This window comes from Gobio gobio, assembly GCF_949357685.1.
Source record: "Gobio gobio genome assembly, chromosome: 1".
Lineage (NCBI taxonomy): Eukaryota > Metazoa > Chordata > Actinopteri > Cypriniformes > Gobionidae > Gobio > Gobio gobio.
Window position 1 is genome coordinate 43,663,393 of NC_137097.1, and position 18,478 is coordinate 43,681,870.

General features: G+C 38.7%; 1 protein-coding gene across 2 annotated transcripts in view; it reads right to left on the reverse strand.

Moving 5' to 3' along the window:
• wnk4b (WNK lysine deficient protein kinase 4b) overlaps window positions 1-16,108 on the reverse strand; it is a 93,245-nt gene extending 77,137 nt beyond the window's left edge. For both annotated transcript variants that reach the window (XM_079826950.1, XM_079826949.1), the window contains exon 1: window positions 15,137-16,108. In XM_079826950.1, coding sequence (XP_079683076.1) covers window positions 15,137-15,778 — 642 coding nt within the window. In that variant the 5' untranslated portion in view covers window positions 15,779-16,108. The remainder of the gene's footprint in view (window positions 1-15,136) is intronic.
• Window positions 16,109-18,478: the final 2,370 nt, after the last annotated feature.

The window sequence follows — 18,478 nt, forward strand, 5'->3', positions numbered from 1 at the left end:
AGAAATGGCTCCAGGCCCATGCCCTTGGCCTTCTTCATGGCAGAACTGAAGCTCTTTCTCTTTGCTGTTGTCGATGGACTATAATCGGGGAAGAACAGGATAGTGCCGGCTGTTGGCGCCGAAGAATGAGCGAGAGGCGTGGGCAGGTGAGCGGATGATGCGCGCGCTCCATTGGCAACGTACTTAACTGGATAAACTTGACGTGCCCCGTTCAGGATAGCCGCTCTGTCTTGCCAACGCAGTAATCTGAAGATGAGGGTGCGCGGCTTGTTGGAGTTAGCCTCTCCTCCATCATACACACGATGTGCCCGTTCAATGTCAATGTCTCGGCCCACCAATGAGGGTATCCACTTGGGAAGATTATCTTTCAGGTAGCCGATTGCATCAGAACCCTCCACTGCTTCTGGTAAGCCAACCAGCCTTACATTATTTCTTCGTCCCCTGTCCTCCAGGTCTGTCAGCTTTGTAGTGAGCTTGTCCAGCTGTGTCTTTAGTTCGGTAACCGATCGCCTGTCTTCCCGCGCAGCCGTTTGAACAGAATCCACTCGGTCTTGAGTCCGTTTAGTAGATTTAGCTATCTTCTCAAGTTCACTGCTGATCTCCTTCACCGTTTCATTAGTCTTTTGGATTTCCGTTCGCAAGTCACGTAGTGCTGGGACCAAAATAGAGTCCACAGCTTCCCTGACAGCGGAGGTTACGGCCATATCTATACCGCGTTGTTGTTCTTGGAGGGCTAGCTTTATGCCATTAGCAATAGCTGCATCGAGTTCTTCTTTGGAGATGGCAGAATCCTTGAATTTTTTCTTTATAGGCGACTGTTCATTTTCCCTTTTCCGTGTTTCTTTGTTTGGGGAAAGATTCATGATGAGATAGATGTCGAAGTATTTGAAGTATATTATAGGATTATCGAAAAAATAAGACTATGTGAGCAGAGCCGAAAACTATGCTGGCATCGCTGTCGATAGGTCACGTGATCTCTCATGATCTGTGTTGTGAATGCAGCGCTCAGAGCGCTGAAGCTCAGCATGACTCTGCTGGATCAGCTGGTGGTGTTGCCAGCCGGCACGTTGTAGAGCGCCCTCTGGTGGACAAACTATGAAACGCCAACACTCAATGTGTTTGAGAGGTGTTTCGTCCGGTTTTTTTATTTTTAAAAAAATATTCATTTATCGGCCATCATAAATGCCGATACCGATAGTTTGGAAAAAGCCTAATATCGGCCGATAATATCGGCCCGCCGATATATCGGTCGGGCTCTACTGTGTATAAATACGGTGTCTGTCTCAAAAATACTTAAGGCTAGAAGTGCTGCCCATAATCTCACATCATCTCTCTTTCATAAATGGTCTTAAAGGCAGCGTTTAATCATTAAATGGGACACCTAAAGACAGAAAACAATGTCACAAGAACAGCGTTTCTCTGTGCTTGGTGTCTGGTTTTCCCAGTCTTGCTGACATTAAGCTACAAGGGCAGGGCAGGGCAGAGCTGTGCTTTGTTTAAAGTACAAACAGGTGGAAAGGTTTCATGTAACCATCAACTTTAAAGCCCTGTTTGCAAACCCAAAAGATACAATTTTGAGATATTATTTCTACACAAGGTCAAGATACAGGAAACACCTTTAGATGTACACTACTGGCCAAAAGTTTGGAATAATGAATTGTTGTGAAAAGCATAATATTGTGAAATATTACAATTCCAAATATTGCTGATTTGGTGCCCAGTTATTATTAATTATTATTATTATTGGTGCTCAATTATTAATGATGGTTCTTATTATTATAAAACTGATTATTCGTTAAATAGAAAGTACAATGAACAGCATTTATTTGAAACAGAAATCTTTTGTAAAATTTAAAATGTCTTTACTGTCGCTTCTGGTGCTGATAATTTGCTTCATATTAGTCTCCAAGTCATATGCAATATAATCTCCAAGATCCCCATAAGTATGAATATGGAGTATCTGATAGCCTTGTAAAGAGCCAATGAAAGTTCATGCTAATGTTGGCATCCCAGAATCAGACAGCCGTCTACCGTCACTCTCATTGCTGATAGCACCTCAATACCTGCTTATACGTGCATGTGAAATACAGCAACCTGGGTCTGAGCTACAGTCACACAAGCTAATATGCCTCATAAAACAGTGGGTGACCAACACCACTGCCAGAGGAAGTTGCAATTAGTAGGAATGTTGCACTGCTGAACCATCTATCCAGACAGACTGTGATTGTGATTCGCACAACTACTTATCACCTACTACATCAACTATTGTTTCCATAGATGTAGAATTTGCCCTACCACTTTTGTTAGAAGGGAAGTTTATCATCACTTTGCTTGAAAGGGCCAGACCTTTGGTTGAAAGGTCAGTTTGCAATATAGGATCCAAAACATGGCTAAATCAACGGAAAACATATGGTTTCTGTCTAATTGGCCTGTCAAGCATGTATGGAGCGTGATGACATGTCATACAATCGGCTTCTTTACCATGCAAGATTCTCGGGGGAAGTGAGGCACTTACATGGACAAACTGCTGAACTATTAAACAAATGAAATCAAAATGGAAGGTTTGTAGTTTTTAGTCCAGGGGCCAGATTTACTAAACAGGAAAAATTAGTGAGAGCACTGATGGAAGTGGAAAGTTCTGCACGTGATCTACTGACAATGCACAAATTAAAGAAGCAGCGCAGATTAGCGTCTGGTTTAAGACATGCTTTTTTGGGTGGTAAAGAATGGTGCAAATTCCAGTAAATTGACTAGCGTAACCCTTAGTAAATTGCGTTCATTTAAATTCTCTCCTCCCATAAATTTTGCATCTGAAAGGGAAACTCCTACAATTGTAACCGCAAAAATAACTGTGTTCATGCCTTTTCAGTGCTCATTTTTCACTGTGTCTTTAGTAAATCCTGACAGTAGTTTTTATGTCAAAAGAGGGTTTGCGCTGGCGCAAGCTGTTAGCAAATCTGGCTAGTAAGTCTGTTAGCTTTGAGCTGACCTACATGCTAGTGTGCTCCTAAAAGTTGACAAGAAAATACAGATGGCTCATCTTGTTTGCAGAGGCACACAGAATGTAGCAAGTAGGCTGTTATGTAAACTAAATGCTATTAGCTACTTTAAAACAAGAAAACTACCCATTGGATATGTCCTGTCCCATCCTCCAGTTTCAACAGGAAATCAGTTCAAGAAAGAAAATTGTGTTCAGCAAACATTTCAAGGGGTTTGTATCTTAGTAATTTATATAGGTGCATTTTAGAATTTATTAGCATAAAGCTTTACCAACAAGTCTAAACTGAGTCAAAACCAGTACTAACCAAGAAGCTAGTAGAACCATTCTTGGTTTGTTGTTTAAAAGCACTGATGCTCAAAAAAAAAAGTTAAAAGTTAGTTTGTCAATATTTTAGAGGCAGTATTCAATTCCCACTGATTAACAAATGTTTTAGTGCAAGATATGCCATCAACATGTTTGGTCCATTTTCCAGAAAAGTTCATTTTAAATCCATATACTTAATATTTTAGGAATGCATTAGCAGTAAAGATAACAGACGTGGACTAAAAACCACTAAACCTGAAGAACCTCGACACCTTAGTCTCATTGCCAGACGTCACATGAAAATCTAAAAAAAGCAGCAAGATACAATCTCACTGTTGGATGGGAGAAAACTGATATGCTGCACAACTGATGTCACAACAGAGCTTAAGGCCAAAGGCTTTGTGCGAGAAGTTTTTGGAATGACGAAAAAGGAGGAGTGACATGTCATTCAAGAGCAGAATGTGTGGCGAAGCAAGGCACAGTCTCAGCCCTCTAATGATGTGTTGGGCAACAAATCTTCTTTTCACCAGCTGTTGCTGCCCTTTATGCTTTTATGAATGCTTTTCATGTCTGACTTCATTGGAATATGTGAGATAAAGGGTGTGAAATGAGCAAGATCAGTTGGTGAAATCCACCTGCTGTACTGAATTACAATGGGTTGTATTCAAGCCATCTGAATTATGACTTTCATGCACTGCTATCTTTAATCACATAGTTATCATGATCAAAACATTGACTTGACAAAGAAGAAAATTGATTTCATTGAAAAAAGGGACTGTGTGAAGCAGTTGATTTGGGATTTAAAGGGGTGGTAAAACAAAATTTCACTTTTCTAACTTTAGCTAGTGTGTAATGTTGCTGTTAGAGCATAAACCACATCTGCAAAGTTACAACGTTCAAAGTTTAAAGCAAAGGGAGATATTTGCTTTTAAAGAAATCCATTTCTAAGGACTACAGCAAACGGCCGGTAGGGACTACAGACATTCCTCCAGGGTTGCTGACATCACCAGTCCCAATATTTACATAAACCCCTCCTCCGAGAATATCCCGCTGCACATTTCACGGAGGAAAGCTTCCACAATCTTTGCGAGTTCAATGCAGGATTCGCACAACGCCTTGTCCTGAAAGATGGATTTAAAAACAGAAGCTGTTTACTGGCCACAACCTGTAAGTATGATTTGTTTTTCGTCGATGTGTTTTCCTGTAATAGTTCGTATTGTTAATTGTACGCTGTAGCAAGGAAGTACACAGATGACAACGCTGTTCTGCAAACCAGTCTGTTAAATGCTCATTCATACTTACAATATCCGACAAACACCTAACGTTACAAACTTTTTAAAATCTCAACAGCGAACTTGGAATTAGTGTAAATGATTCTTTGATTAGAGCTTTTATGTATTGTTTATCTACAGGCATGCTAAACATGGTTCTGTCTTTGATTTGGATGCCTTTACTATAGTAAAGCCAATGTTTAGTGTTCGTTTTTGGTTAATAGTTCTTGCGACAGATATTAGGCTATAATCGCTCAAATTCAGTAGCGATCACTATAGATCCGCAGTCTTTACTCTTGAGGACTGTTCTGCTTCATCGTCCTCACTAAAATGTTCTGGGTCCGATTCGTGCTCAAATTGGTATGGTTTTATAGACGCAATTGTTTCTAATACTCCCAAAGCACAGTCTACCGGTAAAGTTAAGGGGCATGACGTTTCCAACAAACGTGCACTAGGCGGTTAGCGAATCACAAAACACTGGGCCAGCTAACCAATCAGAGCCCATTGCGTATTTTTGACACCGGCTTCATAGAACCCGGAAACCATCAGACCGTTTTTACAAGGAGGGACAGAGCAGTGTAGAATAAAGGTCAAATATATGAAAAATAATGCAATTTTTTAAAAACGAAGCATGAACACATGTTACAGTGCACTCCACAAACACAATCAAGTAGGGTGACCACCTGTCCCGCTTTGCGTTGTACCGCACAGCATTTTCACCCCTTGTCCCGCATGTCGCATATTGAGAAAATGTCCCGCATTTTCACCAGTCTATTGATTTTTAATGATCATATTGAGAAAACATGCATGCGTTCTTTTGCCTTTTTAAGAAAGCATTTTATTTATTATTTTTGCGGCATCGTTTTTCACCTATATTTAACAGCGCTTCGTCAGAAGTAACATCCCGCCTTACACAAATACAAAAGCCATTTTTTAAACCATATCCAATGGTTGAAAAGAAAGGAGTAAACACGGTCACTGGTAGGTTGTGACGGCTGTCAATCAAAATGTGGAGCGGTGATTCGTTCCATGTGTTCCCTGTCAGAAAACGAATGGATAGTTCTGTATATAAATGAATATATATATATATATATAAATAAATGCAGTTCTGTATAATTTTTTATATATATATATATATATATTAATATATAAGATTAACTAATTTAATGTGGTTTTATTTGTTTCATTATTTATTTAGTTGGATTTTAGTTGCACTTGGTCAGAACTGTTTCAAAAGTAGTTATCTGCATGATGCCTGCTGCCTTTGGGCTCAGTGATGTTGAATTTAAGATTATACAACAATTTCAGGTTATGTTTTAGTGTTGGTAACATGTCCCACATTGTCCCACACAAACTTAGTAATCGTCCCACATTTGGTTTGTTTGATGGTGGTCACCCTACAATCAAGCCTTCGAAAGAATGTGTTTTACCACCCCTTTAAAGAGAAACCCAAGAGACATTCAGGCTGGTTATTACATTTTACAAATCTGGGGAGTTGGCAAACTCTTATGCAGCAGCTCAGAAAGATTGATAATTGCTTGGGAGGGAATGACTTTTTCTGAGTTAATCCACCTTCAAAAGCCTGAAGCCCTCAGCCCATTTTTACAACACAAGTGCAAATAAATATTATGTACTCAGCCATAAATAAGTCTTTTGGTGCTGCACTATTGACAAATAAAATCCCCAAAATAATTTTAGACATGAATGGACACCAGATTTTTTTGTCCATTTATCCTAAAGCACAAAACAATGCAATGGGTAATTCAAGATACAGGTAAAACATCTATATGGAAAATTCCTTCATTAACACAATATCTGGTGGCCTATTTTTACAGACTCTTTTATGCAGTTACAAATTATATTTCATCCATTTATATTTCACACCAAGCTCGGCTTTCAGTTTTGCACAGGTTTTTTTTTATTCATTAAATTAACCCACCTACAGAACTGGCTATGAACAAACCATAGACCATCTGTTACACACTTTGACATTCTTGTTTTCACCCTGCCCCTCTCTTTTACATTATATCCCTATCCAGCCAGACCACCTGACAGACATGCGAGTCCCTAGTATCTCTGCTACTGTGCACCCCTCTGCAGGAAATATAATATCAGACCCCACAGCTGGGCCACGTGGACAGCAAGTTAGACAACAAGTGAGACATGGCCTAGCATGCTGAGCCTCTAATCAGTGAGCAGCAGAAAGGAGGCGGAGAGATAGGCATGAATGTAAACATTCAAGTCTATATGTTTAAAAGACAGATAAAAAATGCATATTTACATAAACTAGGTATTTTAATAAAATGTAATATGCAAATAATTTTATAGCTTCACAATATTTCAATAGTGAAAACATGTATTGCTATATATATATATATATATATATGTATATATATATGTATGTATGTATGTATGTATGTATGTATGTATGTATGTATGTATGTATGTATGTATGTATGTATGTATGTATGTATGTATGTATGTATGTATGTATGTATGTATGTATGTATGTATGTATGTATGTATGTATGTATGTATGTATGTATGTATGTATGTATGTATGTATGTATATTCAAGTGCTGTGAATTGATTACATTTTTGTACTAATTAATCAAATTTTTTCTGTAATTAATCATGATTAAATCGCAATAAAAAAAACGATATTTTTCAATATTTTGATATTGTAATAATTTCAGTTACTCTCCAAATTAATGAAGAAAAATGTATTTATTGTAATGGCATCTTATTATGAATGAAGGCCAGTATCACTGACTAATGTCTCTATGAAACATCAATGGCGTTACATTACAGTATAACTGAAAGCTACCAATTTCAACATTTATTAGGCTTTAAAAATAACAACTTTTAATTTAATTGAACTTAAAACAATCTTTACATAAACCCATTATAATAAATGTATTTACCCATGGCCTTCCCTGTTAGACATTGTCTACACAGAAATTCAATAAAGTTATCAACACCTTTCTTAAAGGGTTAGTTCACCCAAAAATGAAAATTATGTCATTAATTACCCTCATGTCGTTCGACACCCGTAAGACCTCCATTCATCTTCAGAACACAAATGAAGATATTTTTGTTGAAAGCTGATGGCTCAGAAAGGCCTCAGATAGGCCTCCATTGGCATTCAGTACACTTATACTCCCAAGACCCATAAAAGGCACTTAAAACGTTGTTACAAAGTCCATCTCACCACAGTGGCTCTACAATAATTTTACGAAGCGACGACAATAGTTTTTGTGTGGAAAAAAAAAAATTAAAATAACGACTTCATTCAACACGTCCTTGTTTTCTGTTTTGGCCTCTGCCGTGAACTCACGAAGCACCACGACGCATGCGCAAAAAAATTGGACATAGCGCTGGCGTTCAGGAATCCATGAAATGCACACTTTAGTCCCATTTTGAGCACTACGCCGAGACCTAAAGCACGATCAATGTAGAATTCAACAGTTTAGATACAGCGCGTCTTCCTCTGCTTGTAAACAAATCTCCTCCTCGCTTCTGGGTCATGCGTCCGAACGACGGATATGCGTAATATTCTCGTGCATGCATCGTGGTGCTTTGTGAGTTCACGTCCGAGGCCTACATGGAAGACAAGAACCTGTGGAATAAAGTCGTTATTTAGATTTTTTTTTTGCGCACAAAAACTATTGTTGTTGCTTCGTAAAATTATTGTAGAGCCACTGTAGTGAGATGGACTTTGTAACGACGTTTTTAGTGCCTTTTATGGGTCTTGTGAGTGTGAATGTACTGAATGCCAATGGAGGCCTATCTGAAGCCTTTCTCAGCCATCAGCTTTCAACAAAAATATCTTCATTTGTGTTCCGAAGATGAACGGTGGTCTTACGGGTGTCGAACGACATGAGGGTGAGTAATTAATGACAGAATTTTCATTTTTGGGTGAACTAACCATTTAACTGCATAAATAAATGAAATATAGATTCATCATCATTAAAGCTACAATGTTCTCTGGTCCCGTTGTTCTTTGATCAACATTAATGACACATATCATCAGTGCTGCTGTCACTTTAAGATCGGCCGCTGGCGAACATGACGCGGATTCGCGCATCTCATTTTCTCACAAGTTCATTTAAGACGTTATTTAACTTAAGATTTAACTTATTATAGAGAACTTATTTCATTTAAGACTCCTAATATGAGAATAAAAATTATCTTTGTTGTTTTTTTTATTTTTTGTTCAAGAGCGAAAGAGAACTCGATGTGTGCACGAGACTGGCGCGCGTGTGTGTGTGTGTGTCAGAGTGTCCCTTGATTAGCTCCCTAGGTGGTAAATCAGTACCGTGTACATGAATGTGGCCGACTCCCTGATCAGTGCCCTGACTACTACACTAGGGATCTGATTGAGACGCACCCACACAGACAGGACATTGACATACAGCGCATTCTCGTGTCTTGTCGCGCTTAGATTGTTTAAAAGCATTTACATGAATAAGAGCATGATCATATAATGTAACGCTGGGCTAAAATGGATATAAAAACGGACGCTGCGTTAATTGTGTTAAATATTTTTAATGTGTTAAACTGAAAAAATTAATTGCCCGCGTTAACTTGCCCAGCACTAATATATATATAAAACTCTCGCTTAAGGTGGTTTTTGACTTTATGCGAATATAATGGGAGATGGAAACTCAGTTTGCCGAATACATTCTGACGTAGCGAACATTAAACCCATGTGACTAATCGGCTGTTTCCGCTGATGGTGTTTTATTTACTGTTGGTTACTAGGTTACCAATACAAACGTCATCCGCTCTAACAACTTCATGGAAACGTACCTAATTAGGGCCCGAGCACCGATGGTGTGAGGACCCTATTGGAATTGCTCAGTCTATTCTTCTTCTTCTCGGAAATGAATAGCATTTTTGAGGGCCTAAATATGCTCAAAAACTCATGAAACTTTGCACAAGCGTCAGAAATGGTGAAAATTTACATCTGATAATGGCTCGATAGCCTAGTTTTTGTTTTTTTGTAAACTTTGAAAAGATTTGCTTCACGTTTGGATGGAAACCCAGCCACTGGGTCTTAAACACACATATAAGGGCCATTCCTACACATGCACTGAATGAGCAGCAATGCAGCCAAGCTCTGGGTTAAGTCATTCTTAACTTTGATCTCCCTTCACGTCAGCCGTCATGAAAGAGAGATCGCTGAGTGAGAGATTTCTGTCAATCCCATTAGCAGCCTTAAGTCTCAAAGCAAATCTTGCCTCATTTTCACAGAGCATGGAGCCATCCTCAGCAGTCACAAGTCACCGTCACCATGGGAGCTCTCCTCCACTAATGACCATTTACCAAGGTAATTAAGCACTGCATTAAGGGTAAAATAAATGTTCTACTCTTTCAAGAAGATTAGCTCAATGAGCGTGCCACAGGCGTTGAGATGAGCAGGCAGAAAAATGAGCTGCAGGATAAAGTGTCGCAGAGAAATGGCTTTCTCAATAAAACTGTGTGGGGAAAGCAAGTTCTCTATGAATGGCCAGGGGCCGGTAGTCTGGGATGACACAAAAACACTTCTCTGGCTGTTCAAAAGGTTAACAAGCATCCTTTTTTCTAACGAGACAAACAACATGTCCTGCGAGTACATGGAAAGAATCAGTGATGAAATCCAAGTGATGAATAGTCAACGCCTCCTCTAAAGCTACCTTCAAATTACAGGCCTTAAATGTTCAGAATTCATATCCAATATTTTGCTATATTTGCAAGAATACCTCAAAGGAAAAAAGAAAATCGCTAGAGAAGCACTCATCAGAAACTTGCAGTGCAGCAGTGTTGACAGATCATCGTCTGCTCTGTCCAAGAAAATTGCCACTGGGAATGAATGATGACAATAATGTGAACCTCCACAGTGATGAGTTAAATTAAACAAATACATGAATACATGAAGTCTTTTTGTGCAGTAGCGGTTTTGCTTCAGGACACACATTTTACTTAAAGTGTGTGTATGTGTGTGTGTGTGTGTGTGTGTGTGTGTGTATGTGATGTGATATTATATATATATATATATGTTTGTGTGTGTGTTTTTATCATGTTTTCCCAAATATATATAAAAAGAACACTTATTTAATGTCTTTTGGGTCATGTTTACTTTCAGAGGTGTAGCTTTGTTCATATTTTTCGATTGGCAACTGGCTAATTTGGTTAACTATGCTGCCACTTGGTAATATTATAAGAAAACATGGAATTAGTTTCCACTGTTATGCTGATGATACTCGGTTATATGTTTCAGCACGACCAGATGAAATCTCTAAATTATCCAAGCTGACAGAATGTGTTAAAGATATAAAATATTGGATGACCTGTAATTTTCTCCTATTAAATTCAGATAAGACTGAGGTATTACTTATTGGACCAAAAACCTGTACACAGAATCTCTTAGAATATAATTTGCATTTAGAATGATGTATTGTTACTTCATCCGCTACAGTAAAATACAGCAACTTGTCTTTTGAAAATCATATTTCAAATACTCGAAAAACAGCCTTCAGAAACATTGCTAAGCTACGGAACATGCTATCTGTCTCTGATGCGGAAAAGTTTGTTCATGCATTCATGACCTCTAGACTAGAGTACTGTAATGAATTACTAGCTGGCTGTCCTGCATCATCAATAAACGAGCTATAGTTAGTCCAAAATGCAGCTGCTAGAGTTCTTACTAGGTCAAGAAAATATGATCACATAACACCAATTCTAGCATTTCTACACAGGTTACCTATTAAGTTTCGTATCAATTATTGTAAACTATTGCTACTGACCTATAATGGCCCTAACGGTTTAGCTCCTGTGTATTTAACTGATCTTCTATCGCCTTATATATAACCCATCACGATCTTTAAGATCACCAAACTCTGGGCTTCTGGTAATACCTAGGATTACTAAAGTCCACTAAAGGAGGAAGAACGTTTTCATTTTTGGCACCTAAACTATGGAATAGCCTTCCTAATGATGTTCGGGGCTCAGACTCACTTCTCCAGTTTAAATCTAGATTAAAGACTCATCTCTTTAGCCAGGCATTCACATGATGCATCTCATAACCTTGTACATATCAGTGCACATGACTGTATTTGCTTAAAGGGATAGATCACCCAAAAATGAAAATTAGCCCATGATTTACTCATCCTCAAGTCATCCTAGGTGTATATGACATATACATATAGTTATATTAAAAAAGTCCTGGCTAATCCAAGCTTTATAATAGCAGTAATTGTTGCTCTGTTTTTGAAGTCCATAAAAAAATGCATCTGTCCGTCAGATATAACGAGTTCCACATGGCTCTGGGGGGTTACAAAAGGCCTTCTGAAGTGAATCGATGCATTTGTGTAAGAAAAATAACCATATTTAAAACTTTATAAAGTAAAGTTTCAGCCGATCGCCTTTCGTATTCAATTTATGGAAAAAGTGTTGAAAGTGCCTCTGCCGTTCAAAAGGCTTACGAGACCAGTTACGCTCATCAGACGTCGCGTAAGCATCTTGAATTGCGAGGAGGCACTTTCAACACTTTTCCACGGAAGGCGATTGGCTGGAACTTTACTTTATAAAGTTTTAAATATGGATATTTTTCTTACACAAACGCATCGATTTGCTTCAGAAGGCCTTTATTAACAGCCCAGAGCCGTGTGGAGCAGTTATATGACGGACAGATGCACTTTTTATGGACTTCAAAAACAGAACAACAGTCACTGCCATTATAAAGCTTGGATTAGCCAGGACTTTTTTTTAATATTACTCCGATTTAATTTGTCTGAAAGAAGAATGCCATATACACCTAGGATGACTTATGCTTGAGTAACTCATGGGCTAATTTTCATTTTTGGGTGAACTATCCCTTTAATGCTTTGAACAGCAGCTACGCTAATTATTTTCCTGTTCTGTTTTATCTCGGGACGCCCATCCCGAGGTAACTAGAGAGTCTGTCAGCTCCAGTCTGGATCCAGCCCCTCATATAGACTTCAGATGACCAACACCTGTGAAGAGACGAATCCAGCTCCTGCGAGGACTTCAGATGACGCAGCTTTGCATCAACACGCACCCATGCACATCTCTATATACCCTAATCATTAACAACATGTATTCTTATTTCACTTATTTCTGTGCCTTAATTTAATTATTATATTGATTAATAATACATTGTTAGCTAATCTGTGTGCTTTGTATATGTGCATTTCTGAAATACATAAAGTGGACAAATCACTTTAAATTGTAACGTAGACGCATGCGTTTTCTGTGAAGCTGCTTTGAAACGATATGTATTGTGAAAAGCGCTATACAAATAAATGTGAATTGAATTGAATTAACTTCCGCCTAATGATACCTGAAAAAAAGTTTGAACATTCAACCTTTGACATCAACAACAAACAATATGGGAAGCATTTTCTCTTCCACTTTGGAGTTGATTTACTATCCTAAAAAAAGTGAATTGCATATTATGATTTGCATTTAGCATTGTTTGTTTTCTTGGCATCCACGGAGCCATCCAAACCTGCGATCCACCAAATGAGAACCACATATATCAGATATAGAGGGATTTATTGAATTAGCCAAAAACAGATTTAATGTGCATAGAATCAGACCGGTGGCCATATCCATCTATAGTGTGCACATGGCATGTTTTAGCATGCATGTTTTTGCTGGAATTTTTTTTACTTAACTACTAATATGACCCCAGCTATCTGCCTAGTAACCACAGCATGTGACATCTTGCATATAACACCTTAAGGAAGCCTGGCAGAACGTCTTGTCCACTGCCCATTACTCAGGTTACCTATAGGCTTGTGAACATCATAGCCAAAACCACATTAAGGAACTTTCAACATTACAGAAGAAAGTCCCTAATGCACAGCAGGCAAAGCGAACATGAGGCTATCAATGAAGAATTCTAGGGTTTGGATTCAAGGTGAAAGCATAACTAACAGAACACATACATAAAATTAAGGATAGGTCGATATCAGACACTCTACAACATTCAATTCAATCTGCATCCATTTGTAAAGTTAAATATAACAGATTCAGCAGATTTTATTCACATGATTTACACTGTATCAAGCAATGTGCTGCTTATAAACTAATAAGCTTATTTAGAGTCTGGACTATCCGTATTATAAACGGTTTGACAATCCGCACAAAAAGGTATTAAACTAGAGGAAAGTTCAAACTTAAAAACCTTAAGCTATCTGAGGTGAAAATAAAAATAGGTTAACCCATCTATATTTACCACTGAAAAAATGCAACATGACATAACCTTGAGCAAGCAATTCCCGACCTGAGCCTCGCACATTAATCAACATAATGACTCTCCATGTGAGTAGATGAGATCTTGCCTCTAATGAGATTGTACATTTGCAATGTGTCGCCTTTTGCAAAATTACATCTGATTTTTTTAGAAAACCACTGCCTTGATCAGACTGTAATGTCACATTCAAATAAAACCTATCAACTGCCTTGGAAAGTAATATGTGATTGTGACATCAGTGTTCCTATCATTTCAAGTGAAGAACAGATGCAGAGGGAATCTGACAACTAGTAGTACAAAGATAACAACTACATTCTTCCATTCATCATGGGTGAGCATATCAGATGGTTGCAGTCAGTCATTGTATGACACAAAGGCAATCGAAATGCTATCATTGCTTGTTATTTTTTAAAAAGGCCTACACCCTTCCTCATCACCACCGCCTCATCAACACAAGATTCTGATCATATTCTAAAACTGGTCCTTATTGCAAGATCCATACTGACTAACATACTACACATCTATGCTGTAACTGCAAATAGAACAATTAAGACATCCCCTCAAAGGAGGTCCAAGAAAAAGGTTGGGAGCTTTATAGGTCAGGGGTTTTCAAACTGGGGTCCTCCAGAAGGTTCTATGGGGTCCCCTGAAAATTTCAGGGAGTAAAAACACAAAGCAAAAATGGATAAAGTCTAACGAACATTCTAATGTTTAATTTCTAAATGTTTCTCTCCTTTGTTGTCCTATACTTTCCAGAATTTGATATGTTTGCTTGTATCTTTCTAGAGAGTTTTTCTCACTATAGTCCCCTTTATCTTACTCGCTGGGGTTGTAAGACAGTATTCTTAACATAGCTTGCTTACATACATTTATTGTGAAAGTTGCTTATAAATAATTGTTAATTGGAAAATGTTCTTCTTCAGGTTTATACATCCAACATTATATATAACTAATTTAAGTTTGGAAACAATATGTATTTATAATGTCACATTTTACTATTTATCTAACAGTTTAAATGTTTTTTCATAAATAAATAAATAAATAAATAAATAAATAAATAAATAAACATATACATAGCTATATATCAATATACAACATTTTAGGAACCAAGTTAGTCAGAGTGTGCTAAAATGCATCGGACAGAACATCGATAAAACCAAGTAGCCTATCTGGCTGTCATTATTTTTCTATCACATTATACATTATAGATGGCAAAAAAGTGCTTAGCGTTTTGTTTAAACAGCTAACCGACTTCGCTAGGGGCGCCATAAGAAAATGTGGGCTGGCCCCCATCCTTACCTGCAGTTCACACCAAGCAACCTCCACGGTGGTCTCCGTATCCAAGCCTTTGTAGACCGTCTTGAAAGACCCCCTTCCGATCTCAATGTTGAATTTCAGAAACCTTCCATCAGGTGAAGTCGCCACAGCTTTAGTCTCAACCTCATCCTTTTCCTCCTGTTGGCGTTTACTCTCAAACTGGGCTCTTGACAAAACAAGCTTCTTCTGGGTGCTTTCATCATCGGAGTCCGAGCTGGCATCAGCCTCCTGTGCGCTGGGCTCCTCGGCGGCCCAGGAATCAGCCGGTCGCGGGTCCGAGTCCTGCTGCGTCTCAGGAGGGGAGATTGAGACAGGTGACACTGGAGGAGAAGAGTCCGCTTTTTTCTCCTCGTTGGTACTTTCCGATAGAATGTTGTCGGCTGACCATGAAAGAGTTTTCGTGAGAGGTGCGATGCTCTCCTGGGGCTCTACGTCCATGGTGTGGAGTTTGTTAAACCTGTAGGCATTTCTCCTGGAGTTTGCCGAGTGTCTCCTCCGTCTCGGCGGCAAGCGAACTGGGAAGAACGAGTCCGCGTCAAAACCTGCAGGTAACTTCGGGAAGCCTAGACCAGCCATGTCAACCTCAGCCTGTGACATTGTAGTCGATATATGTGCAGTTAACATTAGAATTGCAGCGCATAATCTAGTGCATTAGCCAATGTCTTTGCATTTCAGAAATTTTCCACAAAAACTATGCGTTTATTCAGCTCAACAATACTCTTCAAGCCCAAACCATAACAACAGCTCTAGAACGAACTTCTTCGTGAGCGCAATGTAGGCTAGGTTATATGTAAAAGTCAACGCGACTATAAAATAAATAACGATAAAGCAAATGATAGTAGTATAACTCGGTTATTTAAATAATCATGGCGTTCGAGCGTCTCAACGGAGCGCACGCTGTGCCGTCGCTTTCCAAGTGCAAGTGTCTAGTAAGCTGCTACTCTGCCTCTGGTTGCTCCTCCCCGTGGAAAAACACCTTAGTAATTAGTGAGGGACCACTAACAGTCAAGCTGCAATGCCATAAATGCAATCCCTCACGTCTCAGACATATCACAGTCGTCTATTATGGCAAGCCGCTGAAACATTAATTCTTTAAAATGTTATTATTGTTTTGATTAATTATATATTGTTCCAATAGTGACAACATTTAGCTTTCATTAAGGGGTCATATGATGGTTCTAAAAAGAACATTATTTTGTGTATTTGGTTTAGTGCAATGTGTTTACGTGGTTTTAGGTTAAAAAAGTCATTATTTTACACATACTGTAGGCTACATTGCTCTTCTATGCCCCTCCTTTCTGAAACGCCTCAATTTTCACAAAGCTCATCGTTCTGAAAAGCGCTCTGAATTGGTGCATTGTGATTGGCCCAAATACCTTAAAGGATTAGTTCACTTAAAAATGAAAATTTCCTGATAATTTACACACTCCCATGCTATCCAAGAAGTTCATGCCTTTCTTTCTTCAGTCTGAAAGAAATTCGTTTTTTTTGAGGAAAATATTCCATAATATAGTCTGACGGAATAGGCCATATTTGGAACATCAGCTCCCAAAGCAACGCAATATTGACAGATGATAATGTCGGTCCTACCTTATCAATTCGAGCCCGAATCTGATCCGGATGATGCAGATGACCTGATCGATCAACGTTGCCAGCGCGACTGGACCAGAAAGATTCAGATTGGTAAGTTTGCATTTGTTATCGTAGAAACGACAAAGACGTAGAAACGGTCTGTGCTCTTGTAACCCCTCCTGTTCGAACCGCACGCTCCAAGCGGGACTGGAACCTGGGTCCGCCGGCATGAGAGTCGGACGCTCTAACAAGGAGGCTAAAGGCTGCAACCTCTAGCGTCAATCGCTAGAGCGTCTCTTGAGATCAGAGGAGTGTGGTTTACTTGCACAGCAACTACTAGCTGGCGTCTCACATGTGCTAGAAACAGTCCTCCGAAAAATGCGCAGCGCACAGTCGATGGGTTGTACTGTTCTGGAACAGTGTTGTAACTAAAGCTTAGCCACTGTTCTCTAATTGTGCCCTCTTTTGGAAGGCCAAACAAAGTAGTTTGGATTTCGCAATGAAAAACACAGCGTCTCCACGACATGGCGGCGCCGGCGGCAACAATATAAAGCGAATAAAAGTTCTTTCTTTGCGTATACGTTTGGGTGGTGTTATGAAACTCTGTCCCTACATACTGACGTAGAGATGTGGGGATGTGTTTAAACCCCTTAGTTTAAAGGAACACGCCACTATTTTTGAAATAGGCTCATTTTCGAATCCATTCAGCTCTCCGGGTCTGGTGGTTGCACTTTTAGCATAGCTTAACATAGATCATTGAATCTGATTAGACCGTTAGCATCTCGCTCAAAAAAATGACCAGAGTTTTGATATTTTTCATATTTAAAACTTGACTCTTCTGTAGTTACATTGTGTACTAAGGCCGACGGAAAATGAAAAGTTGCGATTTTCTAGGCCGATATGAACTATACTCTCATTCCTGCTTAAAAATCAAGGAACTTTTCTGCCGTACCATGGGTGCAGCAGGTGCAATGATATTAAACAGCACCTGAAAATAGGCTAACTTCCATCAACATAACCAACGTGACAACCTGCTTGCACAGGGAGTGTGCCTTGTAACCATGGAGACATTTGTGAGAAACGATTCCGAAGATATTTACTTTGGTGCAGATCCTGAACCGTATCTATTTGAACCGGAATACACTACACTACATTTCAGTCATTTTCATTAATATCTGAACCACAGATCAATTTTTGCTATTTATTACCAGTAACAATGGAACTATTGGAAAAGTGACTGCAAATATACATATAAGTAGTGAATCATTGAATAGAAAATAGTCATTTTTGGAAAAAGTAATCTAAAATAAAAGCAGGAAATAAAAATTCTATAAAAGAGTCTAGTTAGTTTTAAGGAATAAATGCTGAAAATTCTTGCCACATGTCTATTGCTTAAGTTACTTTTGGGTTTGTCTGTTGCAGGGAAACCCAGATCTTTGAAATCATGAAGCAGTGAATTCAAGAAACAGCTGCTTAATGAGAATACAAATACCATCAAAACTTCCCCATTTTAAAGTGAACAAACCTAACAGATGAAAATATTTATGATTGGTTAGTCAGAACACTTTAAAGGCACAATATGTAAGATTTTTTGATTAAACTGTCACTAAACAATGTTCTATATTTTGTTGACTTGTGTACTTACATTATCCCAAATGTTTCCAAGAATGTTTAAATCCAGAGAAATAAGCTATTTTAACCAGGACACGGACCGTGTCTATGCGTCGCCTATCAATGACATCATGCCCTCGA